Source organism: Carcharodon carcharias, chromosome 17 (assembly GCF_017639515.1).
Source record: "Carcharodon carcharias isolate sCarCar2 chromosome 17, sCarCar2.pri, whole genome shotgun sequence".
NCBI lineage: Eukaryota > Metazoa > Chordata > Chondrichthyes > Lamniformes > Lamnidae > Carcharodon > Carcharodon carcharias.
The window spans coordinates 78,180,441-78,196,679 of NC_054483.1; the positions used below are offsets into that span (position 1 = coordinate 78,180,441).

The window sequence follows — 16,239 nt, forward strand, 5'->3', positions numbered from 1 at the left end:
CAATATGACATTGCAGGTAGCCGAAATTTGGAAATGGAAGAGATGAAATAGTCATTACCAGATGAGGAAGACCTGGAGAAAGGAAATGAAGCGGCAGAGGAAGGAGGGCCAAGTCAGCGCCTTGCATCCAGAGATGACAGGAATCAGCTCCTAAATCAGCAACTCTGGTGAGTCTCATGCACCCGAGAACTTCCAAAGAGATTCTGAAATAACAGTCTGAATCATAACCCTGAAGTATTTAATTGTCCCTATAAATAGCGCTGGTGGAGGTGACCCTTCATGCTGCTGAATGCGTGTTCAGCTATGCGAGGTTAATTGAGGGAGTTAGCTGGAGCGTTGAGCTCCAAAATGACAGTGCTGGTGTCAACTCGGCTTTACATATTGATTGGCATCACAATCTGCCTACTCGGTGTACTTCTGTTGCCACTACTGGCATGACTGCTGGCGCCTTCCTCAAAATGGCACCTGGCACAGCTCACACCAGGAATATGCACCATGCATTCCATTATGGAAGCAAAACAGCACTGGTAGCATTAAAAAAAAACAGGTGCTAAGGAACCTTAATTCATGGTCTAAACCTCCTGTAAGTTCAGGCCAGAGCAGGACAGCCTAACTAATCATATATTCTGCTTCTGCAATTGGATGACTGTTGAATTTAAGGCTTATATAGAATTTCATAATTCCATGGGCACAGAATTTACAACAAATATAACCCAGTCTTTTCTCTCCCTCCACAGCCTCTCCTTAGGAAAACTATGAAAATCTTTATTCCCCCTACATTGTTGGCAGTGATATGATTGTTCTGCTCTTTTGAGTTATTTCTAGTGAATTTCTTCATACAGTTAGATGCAGGAAATTCCTCAATCTCGTAATGATAGACTGTGAGAAGTGAACTGGAAATGGACTCCACAGTGAGCCTTTTAGTTATTGTGACTTATTCTATTTCTCATCCATATGCAGTTACTATTAATGTCAATGCACTATAGTATGGTTTTATTTATAACTGATGAATCAGGATACTATACAACCATTCTGCAGCTTTCTGAAGCCAACAGGCTTTATTTTGCTTATATTTCACCAAAATGAATTATTTTTAAGACTGCCATGTGGCAAAGTGCCAACACAGAATCAAAAGAACACAGGAAGCAAAAAACTGTAGATGCTGGAAATCTGAAAAAAAAACCCAGAATATGCTGGTACTACTCAGCAGATCAGGCAGCATCTGTGGAGGGAGAAACAGAGTTAATGTTTCAGGCCCATGGCCTCCCATCAGAACTGGGAAGAGTTAGAAATGTAATAGATTTTGAACATGTGAAAGGGGGCGGAGTGGGAAAAAGAAGCTGGACGTCCAACTTTCCACTTCTTCATCGAACAGCGGCCCAACCAGTCCCCATCCACCTCCCTAACTGAACTTGTTTTCATGTTGAAATCAATTCCTTCAAATAAAAGATGTTTCTATGGGTATCTGCATGAACCCTAGCTATGCCTGCCATTTTGTCATTGTCTTTAGTCCCCACCACAAACTTAATTTCCCAGCCACTGACTCCATCCTCTCCCTGGCAACTGTATGAGGCCAAGGAAGCTGTTTGCAACCTAGGTGTCATTTTTGACCCTGAGATGAGCTTCTGACCACTATCACAAGGCTACTTATTTCCATCTCTGTAGCATCACCCAACTTCACCCCAGCCTCAGCTCAAATGCAGCTGAAACCTTCATCCATGCATTTAGTATTCCCTTACTTGACTATTCCATAGCAGCCTCTCATTTGCTACATTCCTCAAACTTGAGGTCACCCAAAACTCTGACGCTCATATCGTACCTTGCACCAAATCCTAATCACCCATCACCCCTGTGCTCACTAACTACATTGGGCACCGGTTAAGCAATGTCTCAATTTTAAAATTCTTATCCTTGTTTTCAAATCCCTCTATGGCCTTGTCCTTCCTATCCCTGTAGTTTCCTCCAGCCCTACAATCTCCCAGGATACCTGCATTCCTCCAATTCTGGTCTCTTGGGCATCCCTAATTTTAATCATTCCACCATTGGCAGCTAAGCTTTCAGCTGCCAAGAGGTTATTCTCTGGAATTCTTTCCTTAAATGTTTCCATCTCTTTACCTGTCTCACATTCTTCATGAAGTTCCTTAAAACCTATCTCTTTATCAAGCTTCTGATCACCTGCCCTAATATTTCCTTATGTGGCTCAGTGTCGACTTTTGTTTGATAATGCTTTAATGAAGCATCTTGAGCTGTTTTATAATGCTAGAAATACTGCATTAATATAAAATGTCATTGTTGTTGGAATAAAAGGCTCTTCTCTCTATAAGGTGTAAAGTTTCCACATGAATAGGCTTGACTTTTCTGAATCAAGTTCCTAATGGATGTGAGCCAACAACACAAATTGTCTAGAATTCTTTATTAAATTAAACTAAGTTAGGACTCACCTCCAAATGCCATGGACCTAAGATAGGAAAACGAAAAACTCAAACAGCTGTAATGTCATAGAGTCATAGAGGTCTACAGCACAGAAAAGGCCCGTCGGCCCAATACCCCATGTATTACGGTTACACTTTTAATGTTGGAGCTAAGGCAAAGTTGCATCAACTTATTGTGTTACATCTAATTGGGGAGTGTTTCATGCTAATATTGGATGACAATAGTATTCCACTCCCATCACAGCATTGAAATTCTTCACTGCATTGAGAACAAAACTTAACTCTTGTTAAGAGGTCTTAGAAATAATGGCAACTGCATAGGATTACCCAAAGTAGAGAATTCACTTGCAGAATTCTCCCTCTCTTTACCAAGAAGCTCACTACCCAAATGCCTTCTGACCCTCTTAGCTGAAATTAAGCACCCAAGGATCCATAAAAAGAACACCTGAAATATTCAGCTAGACAGAGTCCAAAATCATCAGTTTCTGCCCACCATTCCTAATTCAATGAGTTTCCAATCAGCAGCAAGTTATTGAAAGAAGGTGCCCAAACGTATTGGCTGTGCAGCAATGCCTAAGGTACCTAATGCTGACACACATTTTCTTTATACTTAGGCAATAAGAAACATTAAGACACATGTCTATCAGGATTCATCAACCTGCTAATACTTTCTGTGATACAATTACATTGTTTCCCATGAATTACAATTAACTGCTTCCCAGTTTTCCTGTTTCAATTTATAATCTGTTTGTATTATCCAGTTTCTTGAAATAAAATGTAACTGAAAAATAAAATGGATTTACAAAAGTTAGTTAATCCAATATTTTGAATGGAAGGTGCAGATAGTCTTAGAATGATTTGCATTTATATAGCACCTTTATCCTAGCAAGACACCCTCAATGCAATATAACGTTAAATGCCATTTAAGTCTACAGGATCCTTAGCCACACCAGCATAATTAATTATATGGTAACCTCATCAGTAAGAGGCAGTAGGAGTATTTAAAATGCTGTATTGTCCAATTAGGTTGTTGATATTAATATTCGATCTAATGCAGCACTACTGAAGTTATCATTTACAAAAATGGATAGTATTCTTGCACTTGTTACAATTAATTATCAGATAGAAGCCCAGAAAGGAAGTATGTTTCTGGCAGTATATGATTAGCTCACCAAAACTGAACCTCAGTCATTTTATTGTTTAGTACAAATTTTACCTTACACATCTGGAAGATCACTCCTACATCTGGAAAAAAGTTTCTTCCTAATTGGCTTAACTTGAATGCTGCTCAATCAAAAGAAGCACCAAGGAAACTTAAATAGTTCCAAATATGAACACAAATATATCACTTCCCGCATATCAAGGCATTGCACAACATACAGAATATTTTCAGTGTTTTAATGTTAAATGTTCCCCAGAACTTTCCAAAGTTCCTTCCTTGGCTGCTTTTCTGAAATTAGTCCTGAGGCTGTACCAGGATGCACTGTTCCTTCGTGTTAAGAATTCATGCCAGGCCAGTCATTTTTTCTACTGACATTATTGTGTAATTCTCTTTTTCTCATTCACTTTTCCAAATACATTCTAATTGCTAGTATTTTAAAAGAAATAGTTTTACATTTCTTTAAATTACTCCACAGATGTGTTCTACTCTAACACATATAACTCAGACTCTGTTTCAATAGGCCTTAGGCAATTGTTATAATGAAAGTTTGGTTTAAAAAAAACAGTTCATTAGAAGAGTATTCTACTATCCTTACTCAATTACAATAATGTCTCCTTTAAAACACAGCAATGAATTTCATTTCAAAATTAAATATTAATTTAGGCTAGTGCATCTACAGAGTATATCTTGGTATATTTTTAGTCATTCCTGTCTCTGTAAAGGTCTATCCATTCAGTACAAAGACCATTAAAGATATACATTTTCTTTAGAAAAAAAGTAATGATTTCCGGACTCAAAAATCAAAGTTTACAGTAAATTTGTACTAACAATAAAAGCTTTTAAACATTTTTCCATTATTGATAAGAATATAAGATTTTTTTCTCCCCACTGCTGTGGATGTCCATACACACTGCAGGGCATCACAAAGAGATTTTTGTCTTTGCTCAGTGCTCATAAGGTCTAACTCCACTGGGACGTCTCCACGCTAAAATAGGCATTCACTTTCCAGACTTGACCTTTGCACCAAGAACCCTTTTGTCATGTAACCTTCCCTGTCTACCACCCTACCACAGACCTTCCCTTTTGTTCTTTATTTCCGACCCACCCCCTTTCACTTGCCTATCTTATCTAACTTTTCCCAGTTCTGGTGAAAGGTCGGGGACTGAAACGTTAACTCTTATTTCTCTCTCCACAGATGCTACCTGACCTGCTGAGTATTTCCAATGTTTACTGTTTAAATTCACTTTCCAGAAGTCTGCATGGAAGAATGGCCACTGGCCATTTGTGCGAGGAGCTGAAAGATCAGCGCCCTCATTAATGTAAAGCACATAGATCACGGCCATTGGGGAGAGAAGCCGGAGCTGAAAACTAAATTTTTTAAAAGTTATCAAAACTCTACACCAGTATCCTTTTTCTGCTTGTTTGATTTTTTGGGGGGCTAAACAATGATCGCTATTGGATTTACTTGGCAAACCTCTAGGAGGAGTTACCGAGTTGACACCGTGAACGAATTGATTTAATGACAATGGATAATCATGAACCCACCAGGACCTCGGCTTCCACTGTTCGTATGCACTTATCTCCCTCACATTTTTATGAATCCGAACCGTCGGTCAGCCAGTTTCCACCACCAACATTCAGCAAAACAAAAGCAGCAAAAAAGACAAGAATAAACTAACAGATGATGACAATTCTGGGCGACGGCTGGATCGAGGGGCCAATAACAGCGACACTTGATAAGACATATTTTAAATTCCAGTTCAAATAGAAATCAGTGTGTACAGTCAAGAGGAATGTGGAGTATTAGACTAGATACCAAACAAACAATGCGAATGACAGTCTTGTGAATAAAGCTCCACAAGTTATTTATGTATTTTTTTTAAATTTTCGTGCGGGAGGATAAAATCATGCAAATAAGGTGCAACCCAAAGAAGAGAATTGTAGCGCCATCAACTGGTGCCAGTGCACCATTTATATGTTTTAAAAGTACCGAGGGACAGACACAATGCTTTTCTTATAGTTTCACCATGAATTTGAAAACACATACTCATCTGCGTTGCCATAACCTCCAAGGCTACGGGCTAAGCACTGGAAAATGGGATTGGTGTAGTCAGATCTTTATTGACCGGCGCGAACACGACGGGCCGAATGGCTTCCTTCTGTGCTGTAAATGTCTATGAGTCACGCTGTTCTTCCTTGTAAGCCAGTTTGATGGTTTGTGGAAATCATGCCCACAGAAATTGATAAAATGTAGAATTGACCGTTGGCATTTGTAGTGGTGAAAAACATTGATTAAAATGCAGGCAAGTTAAATTGAAGGAAACATTTTGTTCTATTATTTTAGTGTTGTATCCTTCCCGTCCCTTGCAATTTTCGTGGCAGAATATATTACAAGTATGTCAGCTTCCATAATAGAACGGTATTGTCCCAGACTCCATACAGGAGTAAGGACTATGCTTATCATTCTGATAATTCTGGATAATTGTTCAGTTTGGGGTGAAGATTTCCGGGAAGGAGCTAAGAGGGGCTAAACGTGGAATGTTTGATAGCATTATTGCACTGCTTAATAAACAGGTGCAGTATTGAGGAGTAAAGATATCAGCAGTGCGTACGAAACGGGTTACAGGCAATCTTTCCCTAAGCACTTAATGTCGGGCAATGAACAAATATTTACAAATCAATATTAAACAGGCACATTTCCGAAATTAATAACTCCTTGCTTGAGCTCAGCATTCGGATGTGAATAACGAAACAGAGGTCGCAGTTCTATAATTAAACTGAGTAAATGTTCCATTTAACTTTAGCTAAATATTTTATACTTTTTAAATGACGTGCTTTATGCAATAAATCATATGCAACTGAGTTGTACTAATTTCCCTACCTAACCTAATATGAAATGGCACAAATCTGGACTAAAGCAACGTTGAAAATGTGTTGAAATAAAAGCAAAATACTGCGGATGTTGGAAATCTGAAATAAAAACAGAAAATGCTGGAAAAACCCAGCAGGTCTGACAACATCTGTGGAGAGAGATACAGAGTTAACGTTTCGAGTTTGTATGACCCTTCTCCAGAGATGTGAAAATGTGTTGCCCAGTATCGGACCTATATAGCGTTTCCCTTTGTGATATTGAATTGAAATCAGCATTTAGCAGTGATCAGTGAAATTCTATTAACGTCCTGCGTTAGAACTGACAATTTTCCATTGCACCCCAGCACAATAATGACTTCAGACCTCTTACTCAGCCAGCTTTACATTACACATTGGATGGCTGGATTTACGCTATACTGTCAGGATAATGGACCGGATTATACACCTCCGGTTTTAATAGAATCCGAAATTCACTGCTTTCCAAATGACATTTTTCCCTAAATCCTTTTAAAGATTCATCAATAAGTTTCCCTGGTATCAGATCATTGGGTACAGGACTAACCTTTCGATTTATGGAATTGAGGCCAGGGCAGGGTCTGGTTTAATTTCTCATTAAGTGAAAGCTGGCGAGTAAGATATTAATCGCGTGTATTAAGTGTTTGGTAAATGCCTTGGTATCTGTTTCCTGTATTTTTGATCAATAGATTGGACAGACCGAGCGATAGATGCATATGACGAGCTAAAGAGTACAGTGTGCTCTAATTTGTGTTTGAGGATAAACCTCTTTCTTACTTGGAAAAACTCAGCAGGTCTGGCAGCATCGGCGGAGAAGAAAAGAGTTGACGTTTCGAGTCCTCATGACCCTTCGAAGGGTCATGAGGACTCGAAACGTCAACTCTTTTCTTCTCCGCCGATGCTGCCAGACCTGCTGAGTTTTTCCAGGTAATTCTGTTTTTGTTTTTGTTTTTGTTTTGGATTTCCAGCATCCGCAGTTTTTTTGTTTTTATCTCTTTCTTACTTGTCTTTTTGTAACATACCTTTCCAATTCTGAATAAACATACATTTCACCAACTTTAAAACAATGGAAGTCAAACGAGCCAAACTGTCGTGCAACCGAAGAGGGACAAAAAGGCCATTCCCGTCTCCATACAGAATGTCAGTGCAATGTTGGGATGATTCCACTGCAAATCGAGCCAGAAATTAAACGCGCCGCAAATGGTGCGTAAACATGGCAATCATTATGCGCCCATCTACGGCAGCGTTTTGGCGAGCCATCTATTGGGTTACCCGCACTTTGAACAAATCTCATATCAGTATCATTTCAGAGAGCGTTCATTTTACTGCTGTCACTGTGACAAAGTCAGGATTGTTTAGTTTCAGGCGTAAACTACCCTGTAACAATGAACAACGAGTCCATCCACCGTCAAATGTTAGATGCCAGTGGGCTACCGAACGTTTGGACTTGGATAAATTATTTAGAAAGATATGGAGGTTAACATTTTCTCCATTACACATTCGCCCAGTGGATAATGATTCAAAGCTTTCATTTGGGGCATTCATCATGAATGAGCATGATAATGCAATAATATTTAATAATTCACACAATCTGAAAATTGTTTTGGTCGGATATTGCCTTTTTGCGGATAAAGGAATTATATGACATTCTATCGACAGCATTCCTGAATTGCTCATAATTATGATGATGAATATTATAGCTTGGCATCGTTCATATTTAACTGTGCAAATACTGGCACGTTATTATTGACAGTATATGTCATAGTAATTCCGCTTGCCCTCAAGACTCGTATCTACCAAATCGGTCACGTTGTGCTGTTATTCTTTTCTGTGACTGTTTAAAAGGAGCAGAGAATCCAGGGGACATAAAGGTTTGCGTTGCTGTTGTTTCAACAGAATACTCACGCCAGCATGAAGGGTTATTTAATAATAATAGAACAATTGCCTCGCCTTTAAAATGTTAAAAAAAGGCGGTCCCAGATGAATTTGGCAAAGTACTAAAAAGTCACTGTCACAGTCATCGGGAAAGGTTGGTTTGGAAAGACGTCATTGAGTTACTGGTATCAGGCTGGTCTGTAAAGGCAAATACAATTTGACAATGTTCACATCTGCAGTTTAAATCATAATAACGTCTGCATTTAAAATAAAATGTATAAGACAGTACATCACACGTCAGTGTAATGCAAACCCCACTGCTGACACCTTCAATGGCTAAATGCGTGACATCTGCTGTAACAAGATCAGAAACTGCTGCAAATGTTGTCTGCACCCCAGACTGGCTTGCTGTGTATTTCCAATAGCTCCTGTTTTCATTTCAGATCCTCAGTGTTTTTCTCCCACATTTCATCAATTGTAGTTTGATTTCCAATAGCTTCATCAAGCAGTCAGAAAGGGCACAAGTAAACAGAGGATTTTTTTCTCTCTCTCTCTAGCGGGTTCTTAATGCCAGACTTGTGTAAACAAACACTTCTGTGCCATTTATCAAGTTTGCAGATATATTTACTTAGAAGAATAGGACCGCGACTTTCCAAAAACGTTCTGAAGAAAGTAGGCTTTGATTTACGCTTGCTTCTCCCCCTCCAATCAAACCAGATTGTTTTTAATAAGTCTGAAATGAAATATTTCTAACGCAGCTTGTAGTTTATTCGTTCACTATTTTGAGTTTGTTTCAGCTTTGTATGTACGTCCCATCTAGTTTTCACACTTATATTTAATTATGTTGAAAACAGCCTGTCAGGTCCCGGAGTTAAAATCTGAAGTACTTCTTTTTTCTAAATAATGTCCTGACACCTGCTGAAAAACAGACTAGAAGTGGGTAACAGTTCATGTGAGGAGTTATAAAAATGGATGCTGATTCCGCTCCCTCTTTTTAATCCTGGGTGTTATAATGATCCACAAGTTTAATACTACAGGCCTCATTTTCGTTCATTTATAATATTGAGTTGAAAGCGGGATTCCAATTTCCGTCGTGATCTTTTCCAAGCATTTTTAATTATCATACTCAATTCGCACATATGGCGGTAAGAGTGCATTGTCATGTTCTGGCTTTAAATCAGCCCTGAATACAGAGTGATACTTGGCTCATTTTGGAGTCTTGGAATTAACAAGTCCAATACAGCCAGGGATTCCCTAGAAAATGACAAACGCAATTCCTTCCAGTCTCATAAAAACAGAAACCACAGAATTACACAAACGTGTTGTTTGTGCTCAGATACGATTTGTTGTATGACTCTGAAAGCTTTCTTTTGGTTAATACTGGGCATATTTTTCTGCTTTTTGTTCTCAATAATAACAACAAAAATGAATTTACGCCAGATTTTGCTGTTTGAATTAAATAACAGAAATTCACGCTGTTGACCTGTAAATTACTTGAAGAAATGGTGATAAAGAAAATATATATCGACAGAGGGTGCTATACAGGAAACGTTCGCCACACAACCCTAATTATGAATCATTCAACCACTCCCATCTGTAGTGTTTCTTCATCAGAAGTGATCAAGCAACTTGTTCCTGAGCGCAACCTTTATGAATGGCTTCATCAGCCAGATGAGAGCAGCTTAGGGTTTACATTCATAACATTACTTTAATTCTGAGAACTAATGACGTACTTTCCCCCAAACTGCCATTCTTCCAGCCTCACAAAGTGAGTAATCCCGCATCATGACAGAACGATTATGCCAAACGAACAGAGCTTCTTCGAGATAACTCTCTGCTCACAGAACACCGAAGAAATATGGGATTCCGGGGTGCGGTTTCAAACTCTCACTGCAGCAGGCAAAAGGTTAATTGCCCTTGGCTTCCCTCTGTTTCTGTCTAGTGACATGATTGTCATATCTTTAAAAAGAAACTGAAAAAAGAGGGGGGGGGGTGGGAAAGAATCATTCCCTAAAACGATATAAGTCTTCAACATTCAGGGGCAACACCTAAAGTATCAAGCAACTCGTTTATCTCTTGTTTCAAGACTTCATATACAAAGGAGCTCCCTCATGATAAGTATCTGCTGTCAGACAGATTGACTGCCCTGATGGACATGTTCGCGGCTTCTGATGTCTTCTCCTCAGGGGTTGTTTTAAGACCTCGAAAGCTGTACCTCTCTGATCTGTCTTCCCGTAACCTGAAGGGAAATAATTAAGCAAAAAAAAAATCAGTCTGTAACAGTGGAGAGATGAACGTGATCTCCAAGCAACATCAGAGAGAACAATGCATTCCTTTAGTGAAAGTCATGTAATTAATAGGAAGGTGGCTGCTTTAAAAAAATTGCCCAATTTAGATGTGTAACAGTTTGTTCCTAACCGCTAATTGCCGCATTCAAAGAAGGAACCGAATCAAAGTCTGTTAATGATGCTTTTAAGCACAGTTGTGTAATTTGTTGTGTGAATGCTGCTGTAGCATCGGGATAACATTTAACAATAAATATCCAGTTAATTCAGTGTGGTACGTTCATGATTTATACCCGAGCACCAAATTAAATGTTTTGCCAAGTTTTCAGAGAATTCACAGTAAATTATGCTTAACCATTTTCGTAGTACACTGGCCATTGCAGAATTCTGTTCTACACATGAAACTATTCATCGGCAGCATTTGGCAACCCCTATTTTCAAAGATATGAGTTTGCAGTGATTTGGGAACTTTGCATTACCCTTTATATGTGGATACTGCTTTACTAAATCAAGAAAAGGACTTCTTCCTTAAAACAGCATATGGTGGAAGAATAGCTCAGTGACTGCATAAGGTGAACCATGAAAACAAATCCAAGAGCAAGAGTGATTCAAGGTATCATAAATAAACATTTACCTGTCCTTTGAGAGCAGCCTAAACCATCAGTCTATACTAAGGTATGCATGTATCTTCCACTGAATTAAAGGCTCTCTTATTTGCATCTGTTTTAGCTTCTGTCTACCTATGCTATACTGATAAAGCGGTGTTCTGTTGTAGTCGTTGTCGTTGTAAGTATAAAACAACTATGATATACTGTACTTGTGCTATTTGTTACCGTTGCAATGTTCAAAAATAACTAGTGCGATAGCTCCTTAACAAGTTCGAACAATGGTGACATGCAACCTCCAGGAATGAAGCTTAGATATTAATCTGATATGAATAAGATTTTGAAATAAACTTTAGCATCCCGAGTCAATAAAATTGCTAGGTCTATTTGAAGTAAAGATTTGGATTAGACTTGCTTGTTGTTTTGCAAAAGCTGTTTTTTTTAATGTAAAGAATTTTCAATTATAATATTCGTTACACATATGGACACTTTCATTTTCTTTTCATCGTTGCTGGTTATTCCACATAATGGTAGCAAGTGTCTATTTCAATCTCAAAAATCGCATATTAATGTTAATATAACTAATGCTGTTACTTCCTAACATCATGATAATCGAATGCAATCAGAATATAAATAAACTATGGAAAAGCTCCCAAAGGATAATAAAGGCTAAACCAGTTAAATGGCGGATTCTAATGAATCCCTCCTCACGTTGTTCACATGTGCCTACAGAAACTGAGATTCGTGTTTTGATATCAACCGTTTCCGGTAATGGTGTCACTGGCCGGTTTTTGAGTGAGGAACTCACAGCCTTCAACAGTTCTAACTGGCTCGCAATCTACAGAGGCATCAATCAGAAGAAACCCAAACTCCTCACATATCTGCACTTCATTTAAAAGAATTCATATCCACACATCTAAAATTATTTGAATCATTTTTTATCACTTTGTTCATTGTGCTTCCCTTTAAAAGGTGCACAGTTTAGATTTGTTTGAGACTGTTGAAGAGAATTATATCTCCCTTTTCCAACTGATCACCTATGGATATTACACATATCTAAACTGTCATTCAGCAGGTGCCATTAAACAACTGACTGAAGCCTGGTGTATTTTTCCCCTGCATATAATCTCGCAAACAATCGTGCTCAGTCTCCTTGACAATATTTCAGTTCGGCAGGCAAATACGCAAAACTGTAGAACAAAAGAGCTTTATAGCGTTGGCGTAATGAGGTTCGAACTTTAGAAGTAAGTCCAGTCCCCTTTTTAATGACTATAAACACGACATAGTCCTTCTGTTGGTGCAGGTGATTCTCTTTTTGAAAGACAAATTAATTGCAGATGCAAATCATGAATTAATCTGCAGCCTGTAGGGAAATGCATTGTAGTTGTAATTATCATTGCAATAGCTACCTTTACTGCCCTGTGTAATCGTTAACATGTATTTTTCTATGTAAAGTTATGCACCATGACTCATTTTCCCCATAGATTTGAGTAAATGTTTTTCTGGGTGTCACAGCGGGTAGTATTGCTTAATTTGCGTCCATTAGAATGGACAATAATGTAATTGTAATATGTGCTGAAAGATAACACATAGCATGTTGTCGAGATGTAGGCACCAGTAATCAAACGTAAGAGTAAAAGGCAGATAGCTACCAGATAGCCTGACCGTTTACAGTGAGAGCCTAATATCCCGTGGAATGGCACTAAATTGTGAATGTTGTCATTCAACTGAATGAAACAAAATTTAACATTAGGTAAACAACAAACACCATAGATTGCAAATAAAGCACAGGGAATTATAATGGGTGTTTCAAGTTGCACGCACACTCTTCCAAATGTGTTGGTATGTTCCTCAGTGCTATAAATTATTTGCATTCTAGGTAAGAGCTGGACTGTTGCAATCTTTGTCTATTATGTGCTGTCGGTCCAAATATCAAATCGACTTCTATCCGATTACAGTTTTGGAACATTATGTAAATATATAAGCAATACAAACAAATGTGCTGTGTTCAGCTGCAGCGTAAAGGAAGCACATTAGTAATATGAAAATGAAGGTAAACTAAACGGAAGCCTTAATTAAAGCTTTCAAAACAAATTCAATCAAATTCCCCTGCAACACGCCGTTATGTCATTTACCAGACCGAGCTGGCGCGGTGTGTAGAATTAAAGGTCTGTCGTGAGATTTGCTGCGGTATAAATTGGAATAATAATCAAAATGCAGTCCTCAGTTGACATTTACCAAAACCAAGTGCTATATCTAAGTGGTAGCTTAATATAAAATTGGTCTCGTTTACAGACAAAGTATCTCCTCTTCCTCAATTCTCATCGTACTAAATTAGTGCTGTCACATTTCGCAAGTGTTTGTATAATAATAGGCTTTTCCTAAAATAATATTTGAAAATATTAGATACGTTTATGCTCGTCTCTTACAAAGCATATATAAGCAGGCAGTTCACGACTTTTGTGTGTGTGTGTGTGTGGGGGGGGGGGGGGAGGTGGGGAGGGGGGTTAAATTCATCAGGCAAACAGTGAAAATGGTTCGTCTCTATTAAATGAACTCATGAGAAATACAGTACAACATTAAAATGACATATGCGAAATCCTGCTTGATTCTGAGGTCATAGCATATCCGTTCTACTTATAAATCTTCATATACAAATTGGGCTTGCTTCCATAATAAAATTATTGCTATTTCTTGCAGTGCTACACTTCATAAAATCGCGTTTTAATGTGCCATATATCCCTAACATATAATACTTCATCACGAAAACCTCACAAATTCAACGTCTCTGTTTAAAACCGCATGGAACACTGCAGACGTCTCTTTTTGAATCTGGCTGCTTCAAACGCGGAGAAGCTTTATTTGCTGTACTGTACCATCCAGCCAAGATAGGAACTGGACTTTAAGAAGACAAAGCCTGGAGAAAAAAAAAACTATTTATAGAAACAAGTTTGTTTTGTTTTCTCATTGGAAAATGTGCTCTCTCAATGGGTAACCAGGGCGCTGAGGCTCTCAGAATGACAGAGGAGCAAAAGCCTGGGCACTTTAAACAAATTTCCCTTACAGATGGAAATGAAGCAGCGTTTTGTGCCAATGGACTGGAGTAAGTCATTTGCCTACTGCTCGTCTAGTGGTGGTTTACAGGACGAGTTTCTTTTGTGGTATTAGTCTCGTCCTCATTTGCTGCCTAATTGGACTATATAAAGCCAATAACAGGCGAGCTCTTATAGCCTTAAGCGAAGCGCAAAGTATAGGGAGGTGGACTCATTACATGCCATTCTTTTTTCCCCTTCGGTAATCCCATTTGCCATTGTGCGTGCCCAATCGCCGTATACTTTCTGCATTTAACTTGTATGACATTTTTATTTCATCATTATCATCTGGCGCCAGGTTGACGCTGAATGCCTCCTACACTGTTCCAAATTGCTGTGCATTTCCAGTCTACCCACATGCAAAAGTTTGGTGCGTTTTTCTGAACTCCCGGGATTGTGATCAACGCGGTCTGTTTTCCTCTCAGACTCTGCACTGTTCCTCCAGTTTATGATCGGAGTCAGGCCACCATGCCCGAGACAGCTGCGCAGGAGAGTCCCATTCCGCCCAAAGAGTCCTCTTTCTCCATTAAAAACCTGCTGAACTGTGATCGAAAGCCCTCGAAGCCTAAGAGTTTGCTTTCGGCGGTGAAAGGGGTAGTTGAGGGCGCTACATTTTCCTTACCTCACTGCAGGGAGCCCGGCTTCCCAAGGTTCGAAATCCCGGCGCAGAGGTTTGCGCTCCCGGCGCACTATCTGGAGAGATCCCCCGCCTGGTGGTACCCCTGCACCCTGTCATCAGGGGTTCATCTGCCGAGGACAGAAGGTAAGGGAGCTTTAAGCACGTTACCCTTTCTAATGCACTGTCCTCTAATCGTTATGGCCTGCAGCGTGTCTAACAGCAATCCTTTCTCTCATGCCAGCTGTAGAGAAGAGCAGCGGATGTGCCAGAGACTCGTCTCCAGACAGAGACTCTCCCGAGCCTGCGCTCAAAATCGAGTCGGATCGCAAAGAGAAGGAAGACTCCAAAAGCCTGGAAGAGATCGTACTGGAGGAATCTAGCGACGCAGAGGAACAAAAGAAGGAAGACAATAATAGCGAGGACTGGAAAAAGAGGGCGGAAAGTCCCGAAAGAAAGCCATGTAGGAAGAAGAAAACTCGCACGGTGTTCTCAAGGAGTCAGGTTTTCCAGCTCGAGTCCACCTTCGACATGAAGCGTTACCTGAGCAGCTCGGAGAGAGCAGGGTTGGCCGCCTCTCTCCACCTGACTGAGACCCAGGTGAAGATCTGGTTCCAGAACCGCCGGAATAAGTGGAAAAGGCAGCTGGCTGCCGAACTGGAAGCGGCCAACATGAGCCACGCGGCTCAGAGGATAGTCCGGGTGCCTATCTTATACCACGAGAACTCGGCTTCGGAATCTGGGAGCCCGGGTAACGCACCAGTCACCCAGCCTTTACTAACATTCCCACATCCAGCTTACTACTCACATCCTGTAGTCACATCCGTACCCCTCCTGCGGCCAGTCTGATTTTATTTAAAAATTTAACTTGCATTACTTTCTTTTGTAAGATTAGACCTTGTAGTTTTGAAGCAACGAGCCACAGAAGACCAGCTGTAAATTTCTACATTGCTCACATCCTCTAGCATCATCTGTACCCCTTTAAGGCCAGTCTGGGTTTATCAATTTATTCCCATTTGATTTGAGCATTTTTGTTTTGTACGATCAAGCCATGTAGTTTTGAAAGGATCTGCTGTAAATGTCTTTTTGTAAGTACTAAAAGGAGTGGTGAAAATGTTGTTCTTTATTATGGTTTCACGTATCTGTGCAATATTGTACTAAAGAAGTTAAAGCACTGTTTTGGAGTTTAGAGGAAAATCATTGCAAGTCGAAATCCCAACTTACATTGGTCTAAACTGGAATAACGTGTAACGAGTAACGTGTGGCGATTTTGAACACTATCGAGT

The 16,239-nt window shown here is 39.5% G+C and overlaps 1 protein-coding gene across 1 annotated transcript; it reads left to right on the forward strand.

The window, feature by feature from the left end:
- Positions 1-14,630: 14,630 nt before the first annotated feature.
- Positions 14,631-15,803, forward strand: LOC121289953 (homeobox protein HMX3-A-like). The gene is made up of 2 exons (XM_041209966.1): positions 14,631-15,100; positions 15,198-15,803. The coding sequence occupies exons 1-2, from the start codon at positions 14,806-14,808 to the stop codon at positions 15,800-15,802; spliced, it is 900 nt and encodes a 299-aa protein (XP_041065900.1). The 5' UTR covers positions 14,631-14,805; the 3' UTR covers position 15,803.
- The last annotated feature ends 436 nt before the right edge of the window (positions 15,804-16,239 follow it).